This window comes from Paramormyrops kingsleyae, chromosome 6 (genome assembly GCF_048594095.1).
Source record: "Paramormyrops kingsleyae isolate MSU_618 chromosome 6, PKINGS_0.4, whole genome shotgun sequence".
NCBI classification, from domain to species: domain Eukaryota; kingdom Metazoa; phylum Chordata; class Actinopteri; order Osteoglossiformes; family Mormyridae; genus Paramormyrops; species Paramormyrops kingsleyae.
Window position 1 is genome coordinate 37,124,096 of NC_132802.1, and position 14,294 is coordinate 37,138,389.

Genomic DNA, 14,294 nt, shown 5'->3' on the forward strand with positions numbered 1-14,294 from the left:
GTCTGTGCTGTAACTGGGCACTGTGTGTGTGTGTGTGTTTGCATAGGTCGCATTTGATAAAATTGTCCCCAAAGTGCAGTAAAACACACACATACACAGACATACACAATAAATTTACCTTGTGAATTATAATAACCGTGGGGAAATTATTGTTCTATTTTCTTGCTGCCATCTCCTGGCCGAATGTAAGTATTGCAATTACCAGGCATTACTTAAAGCTTCTGCAACCTGAGAAATGCTTCCACAGGTGGCTGGGGCTTGAGTGTGGACCAATACGGGGGTGAGGTTCAGCTAGGGTAGCATAATGCAGGTAGGTAACTATCACAGAAGTGTAACAGGACCGTTGCAAAACCATAACACACCGGTTAGAGGTCAGTCTTCCTCCTCTGTTGTGGCAGTCATTGTATTTGTATTTCTGTGAGGCATTTCTATGGATCAGCTGAGAAACAATAGACTTTGAGGTGTATCACAGGGACTGACTAATAGCAGTGCCCCAAAGCCCTAGGTTGTTTTTACGGTTGACAAGATTGAAAACGTTCCTGTTCTCTATCCATGAATGTAATGACTTCCTGCATGGTGACACAGGAGAAGAAGACTGAAAGGGAAGCTAGGAGAAGGAGGGTGTGTGCGGTGTCGCTCTGTTAAGATCTACGAGGTCTTTGCTCCAGGAGGCCTGGACATTGCAGGCAGGCAGCTATTTACCTTTAATCAGCTGTGCCAATTATGCAGAATCAATGACTTATTGTGGTGTCCTTTGTTCCCCTTGATATGGCCTTCAGGATGCTGCAGGCAAGGTTCTGGACCACTGGACTATCATGTCCCGGGAGGAGGAGATCTGTCCATCTAGGAGAAAGAAGGCCAGGCCATCGCAGTGCCCTCATCAAAGACTGACTCTGACATCAGGACTTTCATCGAGAGCAACAACTGCTCTCGTAGCCCCAGCCTGCTGACGCACCTCGAGAACAGCAGTCTCTCCACTATACACCACTTTCAGAACATCCCCAACAGCCTGGCCTTCCTGCTTCCTTTCCAGTACATCAACCCAGTGTCTGCCCCCATGCTGGGTCTGCCCCAAAATGGGCTCATGCTGGAGCAGCCAGGTCACAGGCCACGGGAGTCCAGTCTGCCAAACCTGAGTGACCCCAACGAGAGCAGTGAGTCGGAGGTGTCTCTCTCACCGTTCCGCTATGGGCAAAGCCCAGGCCTGGGGGGCACCGGTGTCACCGTGGCGATCGAGCCTAAGCCTGAGCCTGCTAGCGTAACAACCATCTCCCCGACCCCCACCTCCCAGCAGCCTCAACAGCAGCAAGCACCAATGCAGCAGCAGCAGCTGGCTGGACTGAGTGAGCAACATGCATTTGTTAAGAGTGAGCAAGCCAAGAGCATCGTTACCTCGTCCTTCTCCTCCAAGATGCATCGCATGCGGCGCATGGGTTCTATCTCACGCAAGGGCCGAGTGTGCTGCAACGCATGCGGCAAGACCTTCTATGACAAGGGCACCCAGAGGATCCACTACAATGCTGTGCACCTGAAGATCAAGCACCGCTGCACTATCGAGGGCTGCAACATGGTGTTCAGCTCCCTGCGCAGCCTCAACCGGCACAGCGCCAACCCTAACCCCCGACTACACATGCCCATGCTGAGGAACAACCGTGACAAGGACCTCATCCGCTCCAGCGTTGGCTCTGGCACATCTGTCATCTCCAGCACCAAAAGCAGTTTGACTCTGACCAGCCTGGGACGGCCACCTCTTGGCTTCACTACCCCACCGCTCGAGCCCATGCTGCAGTCTCCCCTGCAAAGTTCTCTGATCTTCCCATCCTTGAAATCAGTCCAGCCAGTACAACCGATACCCCCATTCTATTGTGCGCTGTTGTCCCCTGGGGATCTTGTCAGTTCATCGGTCTCCCTGCCCACCAGCTCCATACTCCCTCCGGCCTCTAACAACATGTCTCTCATGGAGCAGCAGGCCTCGGCCTCTGGCTCCCGCAATCCTCTAGTGGCCGAGGCAGGGCTTGTCAGCCACAAGCTGCCTGGTACTGGCATCCAGGAACATTTTGTTGACCCCACACCCAAGAAGAAGCCCCGCAAATCCAGCATGCCAGTGAAAATTGAGAAGGAGGTCATCAGCGTGGCTGATGTGTTCGACGACAAAGAGGAGGAGGAGGAGGATGAGGAAGGGGTCAGGGTCCTGAATGGAATGACTAGCACCCAGGGATGCCACCATCCACATTCCCACCTTTACAACAACAGCAACCACAGTGGGGGCAGCAGCCAAGCATCTCCCAGCCGGGATGAGGTGAGCCCTGGGCTGGCACTGAGGAGCATTCTCCAGCTGGAGCAGGATGAAGCTCGGACTACCAGCAAGAGGTGGAGGGGGCCAGCGAAGGGGAGGGTGGCTCAAACAGGGCAGACTGGGTGAGGGGTGGTGCCAGGGAGGGGTTCCCAGAGCTGCCGGGCCAGGGGGTCGACCCGAGTGCTGTCCTGTGCATGCTGTGCCACAAACCATACAGCTGCAAGGGCACTCGCTTCAAGACGGTACATCTGCACCAGATGCAGCGCCGCAAGGTTCCGGGCTGCAGCCTCACATTCTCCTCGACGCGGAGCTGCAACCAGCAGAGCAGAACCCCAGCCTGCGCCAGCATGTGGCCAAATGACTGCCCCCCACCCCCAGGCCTCCTACTTTCACACTGTACTTGTGGAAGTCTCTAGACACGCTTGGATGGGTAGCTCTGCTGCTGCTGCATCCCTGTGGCCCCAACACGTCCTGTCACTTCCATGGAAACCCTCGTCCATCTCCAAAGAAACTGTTCGGACACTTCTTTTGTGACTGTTGCTCGCAGAAATGGTAGTAATAAGAAGAGAGCCTTCTCGGTGTATTATTAGTGTAATAATAGCTTTTAAATGACCCATTAACAGAGCATGACAGCCTCATCTGTAAATAACATCCCAGAGGGTTCTTTATGTAAAAAATGTACTGAGGGTGTCAGTGCCCATGCTGGTTTCATTTCATGGCACCTCCAGCTCTCAGACTGAAGGAAAATGTAGCCTCTAGCTCATTTGATTTCTTTATTTTCACTTTGATGCACACTTCAGACTTAAAAAAAAAGCTCAAATTCTTTTATAAATGTACCAATGCAGAGAAGGCCTGCATGCTTTTGGCTTCTGAACATAGGATTTGTTCTTTGTGTTGCCACATTTGTATGTTGACCCAGTCTTGCACTTTTCAAGTCTACAAGGGCAGACTGGGTGAGGGTGTAATATTTTGTGTGTCTTGAGGTCACCTGCCTCTAAGGTGTTTTAAGAAAATGCTGATGACATGATTTTCTGCTTTCCATTTGAAACAACCATTGAGTCTTAGCGCAATAGCAGATAAGCAGAGTAATATTAATCTCTGCTTTTAGCTCTCATAAGAGCAGCCCAAGTGCTGTTCAAGGTATTGTTCAGAGAAAGATCTCTGAGGTGTTCCCAGGGAGTGATCTCTGAGGTATCATCCAGAGTGTGATATCCAAGCTTAGTTGTTACTTCATTAATGTTCCTTCCAGAAGTTGACAAGATTTCTGTATCTCTATATTATTTACATTTTAATGCTTCATTTAAGGTGATCCAGGTGCTTTCTGAAGACTGCATAAATCAAGCATGTATTTGAACTTAACTGTGACGAAAAACAAATGAAGTGTTTTCATATTTCAGGCTGGGGACACAAGCGTAAGACACGAGTTTTAAGTTTGCTCTCCAGAAAATCTGGCCACAAGTCACTTTGGGTCCTCACTTAGTGTTCTGATGTGCTGTACCGTCACTAGTGGTGCATAAGTATAGGTAGCCACTGGAGACAAACTTCACCAGATCATTCAGCATTTGGATATACACTCACCTAAAGGATTATTAGGAACACCTGTTCAATTTCTCATTAATGCAGTTATCTAATCAACCAATCACATGGCAGTTGCTTCAATGCATTTAGGGGTGTGGTCCTGGTCAAGACAATCTCCTGCGGTCTGTTTCACAAAGCAGGATTACTTGCTTAGCCGGATAACTTGCCAGATTTAAGGTAGTCTGAGCTAAATTGACCTTATTTTCATCAACTTACATTTAGCCCAGGCTACCTTACCTTAGTATTTCACAATCTGCTCAGTTACTGGGATTTTCACGCACAACCATTTCTAGGGTTTACAAAGAATGGTGTGCAAAGGGAAAAACATCCAGTATGCGGCAGTCCTGTGGGCGAAAATGCCTTGTTGATGCTAGAGGTCAGAGGAGAATGGGCCGACTGATTCAAGCTGATAGAAGAGCAACTTTGGCTGAAATAACCACTCGTTACAACCGAGGTATGCAGCAAAGCATTTGTGAAGCCACAACACGCACAACCTTGAGGCGGATGGGCTACAACAGCAGAAGACCCCACCGGGTACCACTCATCTCCACTACAAATAGGAAAAAGAGGCTACAATTTGCACGAGCTCACCAAAATTGGACAGTTGAAGACTGGAAAAATGTTGCCTGGTCTGATGAGTCTCAATTTCTGTTGAGACATTCAAATGGTAGAGTCAGAATTTGGCGTAAACAGAATGAGAATCCATCATGCCTTGTTACCACTGTGCAGGCTGGTGGTGGTGGTGTAATGATGTGGGGGATGTTTTCTTGGCACACTTTAGGCCCCTTAGTGCCAATTGGGCATCGTTTAAATGCCACGGCCTACCTGAGCATTGTTTCTGACCATGTCCATCCCTTTATGACCACCATGTACCCATCCTCTGATGGCTACTTCCAGCAGGATAACGCACCATGTCACAAAGCTCGAATCATTTCAAATTGGTTTCTTGAACATGACAATGAGTTCACTGTACTAAAATGGCCCCCACAGTCACCAGATCTCAACCCAATATAGCATCTTTGGGATGTGGTGCACAGCAAATTCAAAAGTGTTGAAATCATGGTGTTAGAGCTTTTAGAGTTAAAGTGTTCAGGTTTCAGAGTTAAATGTGGCTGCACTAACGTCACATAGTGTTACTACACTGTTAAACACGGCGTTCTATTCCGGTGATCCCGGTTTCTGACACACTACGTCGTCAGTCTCTACATCCGGGAATTTTTCCCGCTTACTCGGCTTTTCAGTTTGAAGGCGCCAAGTTCATATGTCGTGAAGCGAAGCGTAGCGAAATTGGTGAGTATTACTTACTTAAATAGTTCATCTTTTGGTATTTAGCTTGCCATTTCGTCATATACAGTATGTTTATTATACTCATATAGGCTATCAAAATACATATGGTTGACGGGTTTTTGCTTTTTTTTTTTTTTTTACCAACTAATATATTAGAAAACGTAGCCGAGTAAGCGGTTAGCCTGTTCGTCTCTGGCACATGAGGCAATGTTAATAGACTCGAATATTTTAGTAGACTATGCGATTTTACAGTGTTTCAGTTGTTTTTTTTTTCCAAACTACGGTTAGATTCCCGTTATCTATACTGTTGTGCGATATCTGTTTAGCCTCTGCAATTTGCCTTATACAGTAAGTTTTTTTCTTGATTGGCGGGTTTTCTCCGCAGCGTTCACTTGCATAGCTTAAAACGTTTAAAAGTAAGGGAATTTACTATTTAAATTACGAAGGTTTTACCTTTTTACTGGTGCATACAGTTACTTTTAACATTAAGGTAGATATTACGTTTAAGATTAAGGTACATATTTTAGCTTGGCTTTAATGACATGGGCCATTTTTGGCCACGCTTGAATTGCTCCTAGCGCCTGATTCACAATATGGCTAAAGGTCCTGTCCACGCGGGCGTTTGAGTCTAGGATAAATGAAATCACTCTGAGCGACCTATGCATTTTATTTGCGTTTTGTAGTGGTGCCTGGCTGACGTTCTTTTCCCTCTGTTCAAGGCCAACCTGCAGCCCATATCGTAGTTTCCAGATTGTAGTTTTGTGTGTTGACCAGTAATCATGCATTCAACCATGTTTAAAGCGTCAAAAAGCAGCTGTCGCTATTCTGCGTTTTCTTTTGCCAAAACACTAGCAATCATTATATCATAGGGCATATTCGGTCCGTCAGATGCTATGTACAGTAAACGCAATATGGCACATCTGACCGAAGGCAGGTCATGAGAGTGTATACATTCACTTGAAACAGGAGCTACGAAGTTAATATTTTGTGTTGTATACTGTGATTCTTTTTTCTAGGGAGCAGTGTCCACGGCAGTTGTTTTGCCTTTACAGCTTATAATGATTGTAAAAGTGCAATACCAGACGATCAGAAAATACATCAAAATCCCCAAAGCTTCCTTTGAGGACTTTATCACAGAAGGTATTTTTTTTTGCAAAGTAATTTTGAAATGTAAATGTGAAGTAAATAATACTTAAATATGTAATCATTTTCTTTTTTAGTCAAAGTAAAATTCACTATACCATCTAACAAAGTGGTAAAAGTTACTGATGACACTGGGACAGAAGTTGATGAAGATGTATTTGCTGATCTTCTGACGTCAAAGGACATATGCTTTGTCATCTTGGATGACAGTGATGGTAACCAATTTATCTTTGTGTTGCACAGGTTTGTAAAATTAGTTGTGTATTTATTTAAATAGTTGTGTGAACAGAGGTCACATATGCTCTACTGTATTAGGCAATTCAGCTAAACGTGCGTTTATGTATTCAGGTATTTCCACTAGCAATTCCTCAACCACCTTGACAGACACAACGTCCTTGTCCTCCTCAAGCAGAGAGAGTGACAGTGAAAGTTGTAACCCACAGAAACGGGTAAGAAGAGAGGAGGAGGTGTTGCAGTGTTCAGCAGCCAAAGACGTAAGATCATGTTTTGCACCTATCAGATTGATGCACTTTGTCTGTACTAGAGCCATCACAATACTTAAGGAAATACTTTACCATTTTGATACCAATGATAAATGTAGGAGAATTTTTTAGAATAAAACAATTAAAAATGTCATTATCACTATTTTTCAAGTTATCTGACATAGTGCATAGCAATATGTTCTTTTTGCAGAGCTTTAGAGTACATTTGTACAGTACATTAAGTACATTTACCATAAATTGAGAGAAATTATAAACCGTGAGTAAACTGTTGGTTAGAAAGTTTTTCATTTTAAAAAGTTAAAACAGATCGTCTGACCCAAGTATTTTGATTAAATGTAATGCATGCTTTTTTTGTTTATTTTTAGTTTTACAACAAAAATGGCATACTCTTTGTTAAACATCAAGATATGACAAACTTGTTCTTGGCTTTGCATTTTAGACACACTGTCAGGACAGCATGGATAGCTTAAAACAGGCAAAGCCAGTACTGATGATGATATGGTATTGGTACTGTTGCAAATCTAATGTGATAGTAATTTTGTTAATATCTAAGGCACCATAACCTAGTTTTTGGTCTATAACTCGTCTTTTACTTATGTTTAGATGGTGTACAAGATTCTCCTCTCAAAACCTGGAGGGATAGCAGTGCTTACAGAATATGAGGAGACAGGAACAATTTGTGACAGCTCAAGAAGGCAAATGGTGAACATCCTTGCTGCACAAATGACAGAATCAGAAGGGTACGTGCTTATGTATTATCATGTATTATCTGTGCTTATGTATTATCATGCATGGTCTAATATGTAAGTGGAGTATATAATTTAGATATTTTTTTCTTAGGAGGATTCCACAGCGAATTACAAAGGAAAAATATGCTCTTGGAATAATCACTTTGTTTCCAGCACTTAAAGATCCTTTTTCAAAAAAAGGATATGTAAGTTAAAGTTTGTTGCTTTATCCATGTTTTATTTCTGCTCAACAGCTGTATTAAAATCTTAGAGTTAATATTTCTATAGGGTTTAGCTACTTTTTGGCAATTTTGATATTCAGGCAGACTTTTCTCTGTCAGGAGCATTTCTATGACAGTCAAAGTGGATCTGGCTTCTTGGCGTGGCGCATAAAAACCATTCAGCGAAAGACAAAGCTTCCTGTGAAGTCATCTCAACCACCAGTTGAAACAACTGGAGGCGCCACTCTTGATAGGAACATCCACCACCTTCAGTCGTCAGAAGAGTCCTTCCAGGAGGCAATAGCATTAATGAACCACATCAGTGACAGAGAGACTATATTGCTGAAAATGCGCGAGACGTTTGAATATAGGCAGCGGCTTGTCCATAATCCTGAGACATCTGGTACAGTACTCTCAGTGTTCCCTCGGCTGTTAGATACACAGGGATTGGTAAGTTAAATGTTAAAGCTAAATTGTTGGTATGTCTTGTGTAATGTAGCCTTGAATGTTGATGTTTAGTGAATTTGTTTGTACAATCAAATTTACTTGATTTGTATCTCAGATACTTCAAGACTTCAGTCTTCTCTTTGGTGATGAAATAGCAGTCAGACTCCTGGAGAAATGGCATACTTCATTCAAGGCAAAGGTGATTAAAGAAGCAGAGACCCTTACATGCACCCCCCTCATACAACGGCTACTGAGATCAGCCAAGGACCAGCAAGGAGAGCAAACAGTCGATTATTCTGCAGGTACTTGAAGTAGCTGAATTAATTTTAAACATTGAAGTTCATTATGAGCTTGCAAGCTAAGAATTGTCTGTTTTTTATCCTATTTCTTAGAGTGGGATAGTGACATGGCATCACTCCTTCTCTTGTTGCACATCTCCCCCATCTTGTTGCACCACCCCCATCTCATGGGAGGAAGAAAATGCAGAGGATCAGTGCATGCCAAGCTGTGGACCATGTGGTGATGTTTCACAAAGTATGTGGCATATCTTCCCTAAGCTTTCATATATGGCTTTTATTGGTGGAAACATCACTAATTTACAGTGCCTGTCTTTTTAGACAAGTCTAGATCAACAGATTGATTAGTTTCTTACTTTTACCTACAGTCCTGCAGAAGTTTGGATGAACACCTGAGGATGGAAGGACCTCGTCAGCCATATCTGCTTGCTTCAGGAACCAACAAACGGGCAATTAGCAACTTCTACATCGTTGTGGACAAGAAGCTTGTACCTTGTGAGGGAAGGACCACATTGGCGGCCTTTGATGAACTTTTCAAGGTTCATTTTGTTTTTGGTGTAAAATATGATGAGTCGCTCAGCAGTTTGTACACTTTCCTCCAGACAACTGTGTACAATATTGATGTCGGTGTTACAAAAGAGAGCCCAAAAGTTAAAGAATTGAGAGCAAAATTTATGAACAATGTATAAATGTTACATTTGCCATTCATTGCATGATATGCCTGGCACTTTGGTTCGACATCTTAAGCTGTTGCATGGTCTGTATCCTGGGAAGAAGTTTAATTTGGTATGTGCTCAGGATGGTTGTTTTTTACAGTTCAAAAGTTTTGCTGGTTTCAGGAAGCACTTGAAAGTTGTTCATAAACCAGGCACTGTCTGTGCCACATTAGGTGATAGGGATTCTGTTGATGCCACCTTAGACAATAATAACAGCCCCCAGCAGTCTGATAGCTTGGCTTTAAATGCAGGAAACGAGGTGCTCCAGCTTAAAACATATCAACAGCCAGCTAAGGAAATGTGTGCTTCCGTATTTGCCAAACTACAGGGTAGTGGGGTTGCCAACAGTGTAATTTTGTCTGTAGTGGAAAGCATGGAAGAATTAGTTAATGATGTTCACACATCTATTAAAAACCAGGTATTGCAGGTGGTCCCCTCTGAAAGTCCCAGCAGAAAGGCTGTAGAAGATGTTTTTGGAAATCTTTATAATCCTTTCTGTGACCTAAATACAGATTCTAAGTGGAGGAAATACTTTGGTGAGAAGTGGGGCGTTGTGGAACCCATTGAAATTAATTTAGGTGTGAGATATGATTCAAGAAAAGACAGAGTTTCTGGAATGTATGAACAGGTACCAGTCAATGACACTTTCATTTATATACCACTAATGAAGACTTTAGAGTTCATTTTTAAGAATGAGGATGTTTGCAATCACATTGTGTCATCCAGTGAGAGAGATTGCTACCATGATTTTTGTGATGGAAACTACTACAAAAAGCACCCACTATATTCTCGATATAAGAATGCGCTGCAAATTCAACTTTATTATGATGATTTTGAAATGGGAAATCCTTTGGGATCTAAACTAGGGATTCATAAACTTGGATGTTTATATTTTACACTCAGAAACCTCCCACCAAACCTGAATTCTTCTTTGATGAATATTCATCTCATTTCCTTGTTTCACTCACAAGATGTGAAAAAGTATACGATCGACGCAATATTAAGCCCCTTTATTAAAGATATAAAAATGTTGGAAAGCGATGGAATGAAAGTGTCATTCTCTGAGCAACCTATTTATGGCACTATTTCACAGATTACAGGAGACAATTTGGGGTTAAATGGTATTCTTGGCTATGTGGAATCATTCAGTGCTAGCTATTACTGCAGAAGGTGTCTTACAGACAAAGTCACTGCTCAGACAGTGTTTAGTTCGGATGATCCACGTGTTATTTTGCGGACCCAAGAAACAAATGAACAGCATTATAGCATCCTTAATCAGAATGCTGGAGAAGGTTCATGCTATGGAATCAAACGAAGCAGCATTCTCAATAGTTTGACTTATTTCAATGTGGCAGATAATTTCGTTTTTTAACATTATGCATGATATCTTGGAGGGGGTGGGACAATATCAAATCAAACTGCTTTTTGAGTATTTGGGCCAAAACTTCATTTCAATGGAAAACATTCTTTTACGTGTTTATGCATTCAACTATGGCTATTTGGACAAAAAAAACAGACCAACTAAGATAACTCTTCATGGCAATAGTGTGGGACTCAGTGCCAGTCAAACAATGTGCCTTATTAAGAACATTCCACTCATATTTGGTGATGTTGTCCCAGAAGGAAACAGACACTGGCATTTGTTGTTACTCCTGTCAAACATAATTAATATTGTGTTTTCTCCTGCAATTACAGATGGAATGACTGTCTATTTAAAGCATCTTATAGCAGAGCACCATTCTTTATTCACAAAGCTATACCCTCAAAATAATCTCATTCCAAAACACCACTTCATGATTCATTACCCAGAATGTATTCGCCAGATTGGTCCTTTGGTTCACGCATGGACTATGAGATATGAAGCCAAGCATAAATTTTTTAAATCCAGTGTAAAAAACTTCAAGAATCTGACAAAGTCCCTTGCACGAAAACACCAAGTAGCCATTGCTTATCACTGGGAATCATTGGCTATCAAAGGCATTGAATCTGGACCGGTTAAAACACAAACGCTGAATGAGACAGAAAACGGTCCATTGATTTCAGAGTATTTTCAGTTGGATATGTCCACTGAAATAAGTCAAACAAATTGGGTCAAATGTGTTGGCACTGAGTTTCGCACTGGTCTTATTGTTTGCACTGATGTAGTAGATGAGATGCCAGTGTTCTGTAAAGTTGTTCATATACTTTTGAGAAGTGATGTATATTTTGTTGTGTCAAAGATGGAAGCAACATTTACTGAGCACCTTCATGCATATTGTATAACTGAACAAGACCTGCAGCTCTCTATAGTCAAACAGGTAGAATTGAGGCATTTTTAACCTTTTGACTTTCAAATGGCATATGGCAGTGACAACTTTTTTTATATCGTCACTGACTGTTGTATTTTTTAAGTCCAGGTATACATGCAGATGTGGATGATATGGATTTGTTGCACTGATAATTTTGTGAAAGTCTGAATAAAGGGCTTTTGTTACAATTTATTGTGTTTATTAAGTCATTAGTTCAATGTATCTGTGTTTATAGCACTAACATATATATATATATATATATATATATATATATATTATACATATATGATCTTAACTTCAGTTAACTAGTAACACTAAGGAGGACTAAAGCAGCACCTTAAGCAGTGTAAAAATGTTATACTTTATGGGTGTTATATAGGACAGCACTTTGGAAAGTGTTAAATCAACACTTTTGTGGTGGTTCCCATATGTACACTTGGAAAGTGTTAGATTTAACTCTAATAGTGTTAATTCTGATAATGGAAATTTGCTGTGTGGAACGGGAGCTTTGTGCCCTGGATGTGCATCCCACAAATCTCCATCAACTGCAAGATGCTATCCTATCAATATGGGCCAACATTTCTAAAGAATGCTTTCAGCACCTTGTTGAATCAATGCCACGTAGAATTAAGGCAGTTCTGAAGGCGAAAGGGGGTCAAACACCGTATTAGTATGGTGTTCCTAATAATCCTTTAGGTGAGTGTATGTTGTATCTGTATGAATTTTGGTGTCGGACTGCAGCAGTAACTTGATGCCAGTCATTATCATGGCCACCTGCTTGCTGCGTATGAAGGTGTAGGTGCCGCATGAGGCTGCTGCAGTGGCGTCCCCGCTGTTATGAGTGCAGCTGTGCAAAGTGGAAATGAAGCCCAGCCCCCCCCACATATAATACTCCTGTCTTATGAAATAAAACGATTCTTACAAAAGCCAGGGGCAGTGATCATGGCAATCATAGGAGGCAGTCACATGATCATGTCAGTCATAGGAGGCAGTAATGTGATCATACCAAAGGAGGCAGTTACACAATCGAGCCAGTCACATGATCACACCACTCTCTGGAGGCAGTCACATGGTCATTGGAAGCAGTCATATGATCGCACCAAACACAGGAGGCAGTTGTGCAATCATTCCATTCAAAGGAGGCAGTCATATGATCACAGGAGGCAGTTACATGATCATGCCAATCACAACAGGGAGTCACATGATGGCGCCAAACACAGGAGGCAGTTGTGCAATCATGCCATTCACAGGAGGCAGTCATATGATCACAGGAGGCAGTTACATGATCATGCCAATCACAACAGGGAGTCACATGATCGCGCCAAACACAGGAGGCAGTTGTGCAATCATGCCATTCACAGGAGGCAGTCATATGATCACAGGAGGCAGTCACATGATCATGCCAATCACAACAGGCAGTCACCTGAGCACACCAATCACAGGAGGTATTCACAAATCAGGCCAGTTCCAGGAGGCAGTGACATGATCATGCTAACCACAGAGCTGACACTGAAAAGACTCCCTGTCAGATATTTATTTAAAGGATTGAGGACACCAACAGTGATTCTACTTAAACTTTAATTCACTTACTTTAATTAAAGTGTGGTATAAATCAACCTCTCTGATAACACATTGACGTATTGTCCCTGAATCACTGAAAATACTTGGTTAACATATGATTAGTATGATTAACATGATTACTTATGCCATAAATTGCGTAACAACAACTACTTTATTAAGCTATAACTTTTTGTGCAGCAGTTGGGGCGGCTTCGAGTCTCTTCCTGCAAGTGGTTTCTCCCCCCCTTTGCTCCACTGTCTGCCTCTCCAAGGTCCGAGCTTCACACAGTATTCAAAACAATCTCTTCTTGCCTAAGGCATAAAACATAACAGACCCAATATGCCTCCCCTCCCGGGCCTACTAATGTCCAATTTTACTTCCACACTCCCCCCTTTTGAACACGCAAAATCCACGCTGTTCACACAGAATCAGAGTTCACAGCAAAGTAATACTGCGGACAAAAGCGCAGTGGGGCGATGGGCGCTGGCAGCGGTTGGATGGACCACGAGTCATTAGTAGCAACACTACAAGCAAAATCAATATACTAAAAACTAAAGGTTTAAACACCCCGGATAAACCCGGAATCAGTGAGGAGAACCAATTGTCCCAGCTGTACTCAAACAGGCCATGCTCCTTATGTATCGCAGACATCCGTTTGTGCACCACGTCCTCCAGATCTTGCACAACCTCAGAGGAATCAGGGATGTACGTGCAACATTCTCTCCCCACTATAGCACAAACACCGCCTTTCTCAGCCAATAGAATATGCAATGCCATACGGTTTTGCAGAGCCACCTGCTTAACCGCGGATAATTCACCCTGAACGGCCTTTACAGTATCAAGTGTCTGATTGGCCAGTTTCTCCACTGCAGTCTGCAGGGCAGCCACCTCAGTCTGAAGGTCTGACACTCCATGGGATGGAATAAACACCCCAAACCATTGTTCAGTCCAACTTAGCGACCGCTTGCTGCGCGAATATGCACGCACAGCCAAAGATATCTGCTCCTTGGGCACTACGCGAATAGGAGGAACAAGATAAGCCAGATAACAATACCAATCAACCTCCGCCGCCGAAAGAGACAAAACAATGTAACCCTTAAGAGAGTCTGTGTGGCCACAGATAAAAGCAGAACGTGGTGGTGCCACTAGCAAGACATCACCAAGGACAGAGAAGTTGACATAAGCCCTACAGTGCAGAGGTGGGGAGGAAGGGGATAGCGACTGGGCCGA

At 42.9% G+C, this 14,294-nt stretch overlaps 2 protein-coding genes across 3 annotated transcripts; both read left to right on the forward strand.

The window, feature by feature from the left end:
• Positions 1-304: 304 nt before the first annotated feature.
• On the forward strand, positions 305-2,657 carry LOC140591828 (zinc finger protein basonuclin-2-like). Its single transcript, XM_072713264.1, is given in 4 exon segments — positions 305-310; positions 780-834; positions 837-2,395; positions 2,514-2,657. Coding segments are annotated over 4 exon segments (1,764 nt in total).
• A 2,295-nt stretch (positions 2,658-4,952) lies between these two features.
• LOC140591709 (uncharacterized) lies at positions 4,953-11,691 on the forward strand. 2 transcript variants are annotated; one of them, XM_072713182.1, is made up of 10 exons: positions 4,953-5,164; positions 6,178-6,301; positions 6,382-6,519; positions 6,653-6,798; positions 7,411-7,547; positions 7,648-7,741; positions 7,877-8,206; positions 8,319-8,505; positions 8,596-8,737; positions 8,868-11,691. In XM_072713182.1, exons 2-9 carry the CDS (start codon positions 6,220-6,222, stop codon positions 8,724-8,726), a joined length of 1,245 nt encoding a protein of 414 aa, XP_072569283.1. In that variant the 5' UTR covers positions 4,953-5,164; positions 6,178-6,219; the 3' UTR covers positions 8,727-8,737; positions 8,868-11,691. The 2 variants fall into 2 exon arrangements, with proteins under 2 accessions (XP_072569283.1, XP_072569284.1); XM_072713183.1 differs by lacking the exon at positions 6,382-6,519.
• The last annotated feature ends 2,603 nt before the right edge of the window (positions 11,692-14,294 follow it).